The sequence below is a fragment of the Myotis davidii genome, unplaced genomic scaffold, assembly GCF_000327345.1.
Source record: "Myotis davidii unplaced genomic scaffold, ASM32734v1 scaffold902, whole genome shotgun sequence".
NCBI classification, from domain to species: domain Eukaryota; kingdom Metazoa; phylum Chordata; class Mammalia; order Chiroptera; family Vespertilionidae; genus Myotis; species Myotis davidii.
The window spans coordinates 2,093-5,215 of NW_006293951.1; the positions used below are offsets into that span (position 1 = coordinate 2,093).

General features: G+C 42.6%; 1 protein-coding gene across 30 annotated transcripts in view; it reads right to left on the bottom strand.

Moving 5' to 3' along the window:
• Positions 1–715: 715 nt before the first annotated feature.
• LOC102768830 (apomucin-like) overlaps positions 716–3,123 on the bottom strand; it is a 30,491-nt gene continuing 28,083 nt past the window's right edge. For 28 of the 30 annotated variants that reach the window (XM_015566571.1, XM_015566578.1, XM_015566564.1 and 25 more), the window contains 3 exons: positions 1,391–1,444; positions 1,263–1,307; positions 716–837 (listed from right to left, as the gene is read on the bottom strand). In XM_015566571.1, the coding sequence (XP_015422057.1) occupies positions 731–837; positions 1,263–1,307; positions 1,391–1,444 (206 nt within the window). In that variant the 3' untranslated portion in view covers positions 716–730. The remainder of the gene's footprint in view (positions 838–1,262; positions 1,308–1,390; positions 1,445–3,123) is intronic. The other 2 variants (XM_015566579.1, XM_015566572.1) reach the window with 2 other exon arrangements.

Sequence of the window (3,123 nt, forward strand, 5' to 3'; positions counted from 1 at the left end):
GTAGCTTAAGCATGATTGTTCGTAGTTAAAGTGATTAATTACCCGCCTGGCACTTAGTTAAGAGGTTTTATTCCCTCCCTAAATTCAGGGGAAAATCCCTACCTGGGGAAACAACCTTTCTCAGAGAGGCGACCTTGGTTAAAACACAGCGCCAAGAAGGTGAGCAAACATATTAAGAACAGTATGCCATATATGCCAGGTCCCTTGAAACAGCAAGGGTAGACTGGTTCCCGGAAGCTTTTAAAATGACGAATATCAGTAAGAAAGCAATAAAAACAGTAATGTTCTCAGCATGAGAAACTGTCCCAGAAATTCCATTCAGTGAAATATGGTTAAAGATGGACCTTTCTCCTACGTTCATCTCTCATCCTCACAGTGGTGTGTACAATACATGGATAAACTGGAAAATATTTCAATGTTCGGAAAAGTATTGATATACTTATTGACATTTTCAGAAAGAACCCCGGTGCATAGGATATATCTGTTTAAGAGTTCACATTGCTTTTCCATCACCTCATATATATAATATATCTCATCTCACACTGACACCCTAGTGACGTCTATGCTATCACAATTTAAATCTCCCATACTGATTTTACGACCAATTCTTACAAAGTTACATCTGTAAGACTGGAAGCCAATATTGAGAGTTTACCAAAATATGGTAAATCTAAGAACTGGAAGCAAATGAGAACCACTCTGTAGGAAAGCACCCCTCCTAGCAGCCAGGCTAAGAAGAGCCATCATTAATGGTAAACCCCAATGGCGGAAACTCTTCCTCACCAGTTCTGAATCCACTTCCAGATGTGCCACGGCCTTCTGTTGATGTTGTAGTCTCTGAAGGAAGAAAATGGTGAAGGGTGAGGAATGCGGATTTGTGATATGAGAGAAGAATTATGTTGATATTGTATCAGTGGAGACATAATGATATTGGGTTTAAATGTGGAGATTTCCTCTTGTGAAGCTATCTGTGTGGGAACACCCAGATATAATGGTTTTCCCAGTGAATTCTGCGTAGGACTTAAAAATGAGAAAGATAAAGCCATCAACACAGCATTAGCTCCCTCTTCAGTACTGAAGCAGCTGTGTGTCCTTGAAAGACCAGAAGACCTATCCTTAGGACCTCTGTTTCAGAGGGAACATAACTGTCCATATCTTTCCACAATGTCCTTCTCTGCCCCACCTATGGATCATTGTCGATACTGGAGTTCCCTTTTCCAAGATCCTAGTGAAAGAGAAAGGAGGTCTTATGTCACCCTCACCTGTTCCACTTCCAGTCCCTGGACTCCCAGTTGTGGCAGAGGTGCCTAAAGGAAGAAAAAGGCAGATGATGCTTCTTCTTTGTAAAAGTTCGTCATTAATTACCTGGGCTTTGGACTAAGAAGCTTACCTCCTGGCAATCTTCCCTGGGTAGCCTTACTGCCTCCTGTGGAAGTTGTGGCTTCTAAGAGAAGGGAAAAAGAGAAAAAACTGTTGTTATTCCACCATCTTCTACAGAAGTCCTGGCCCCCAAAATAGAGGAAAAGAGGATAGTCATCATTGAAAATTATTTGAGGACCACAGAAATGTAAGGTAGTTCTGCTACACAGGATAATAATAGAGGAGAAATCTCATCTGAAAGATTCCCTGCCACCTTGTTGACTCACCAGTGTTGGAACTGCCAGGTGCAACAGTTGTGCCAACAGCGGGCCCAGTGGTGCCTGAAACACAAAAGGTCTGAGATCTCCAATGGTGCCTCTCGGTGACTCCTATACAGCTCTTAAAGAGCTGCCTCTAGAAAGAATCTAAGTGTATCTTTGTTAAATCAAGGAGCCCTTTCACTACTTTCAGCTGAGGTGACAATAATATACCTTTCCTATAATCCGTATCACTAAGGAAGTAGTAAAAACTGCAATATCTCCAGTGTAAGGCACTCTGTACACACATTCCACTCACTTAAAATGAAGAAGAAAGCTGGGTTTCTCCCAGGCTCACCTGTCACACTCCCAGTTGCTTGGCCTGGTGGCAATGCAGTGGCGCCTAATGTGAGAGGAAAACCAGAAAACTATTTGAAGGTGCCAAAAAATACTGACTATCCTTACTGCACTTTTAAGCAAGCGGACCTATATGTAGCACAGGCTTAAGAGTTCACATTGCTTTCTCTTCTACACACATATAGAATATTTCTCGGGTCTTCTATCAACTTAGTGATGCATATGCCATCAAAGAGGAAACCTCTTACAGGGATTTCACCAATAGCCATTCGTAAGGCAGTTACAGCTGTGAGGCATGAGCAGGCATTGACAGTTTATTGCTAAGCGGACCTATATGTAGCACAGGCTTAAGAGTTCACATTGCTTTCTCTTCTACACACATATAGAATATTTCTCGGGTCTTCTATCAACTTAGTGATGCATATGCCATCAAAGAGGAAACCTCTTACAGGGATTTCACCAATAGCCATTCGTAAGGCAGTTATAGCTGTGAGGCATGCCAGGCATTGACAGTTTATTGCTACTATGTTCAATCAAAGAAAATACTGAGTAAATACAAACAACTCTGCAGGAAAGAACACCTCCAAAATGGGAGCTTGTGGAGAGTCCTAATTAACAGTAAACCCCAACTGTGAGGTACTCATTCTCACCTGGTCTGGATCCCGTTTCTGGAGTGCCAGCTGAAGGAAGAAATGAGGAATGGAGAGGTCAGAGGATTTGGGATATTAGGGAAAAAATTACTGACATATTAGGTCAGAACAAGAATACTAACTACAGTATGGGGTTAACTATGCAGATTGCTTCTTGTTATCCTACCTATGTGGGAACTCCGAGGTTTAATAGTTGGCCTAGAGACTTTCCCTGGATAGGACTGTTTAAGAGTTCTCATTGTTTTGGCTCCTTCCCAGACACATAATATTTCTCAGCTACTCCTAACATCTCAGTGCTGGGTATGCCACCACAGGATAAACTTCTCCTATTGATTCTACCACCAGCCCCTCTGTAGAATGTTACTGTGGGAAACAGTTTATTGTCATCACTCTCTGATAAACATAGACAGAGAACCCCCCGCCCCCCCAAAGGCTGGGTGCCTTTGAAGCCCTAGCAGAGGTCTGAGCTAGGCGCCACCTCTGTTTGTCCAGACAGTGGC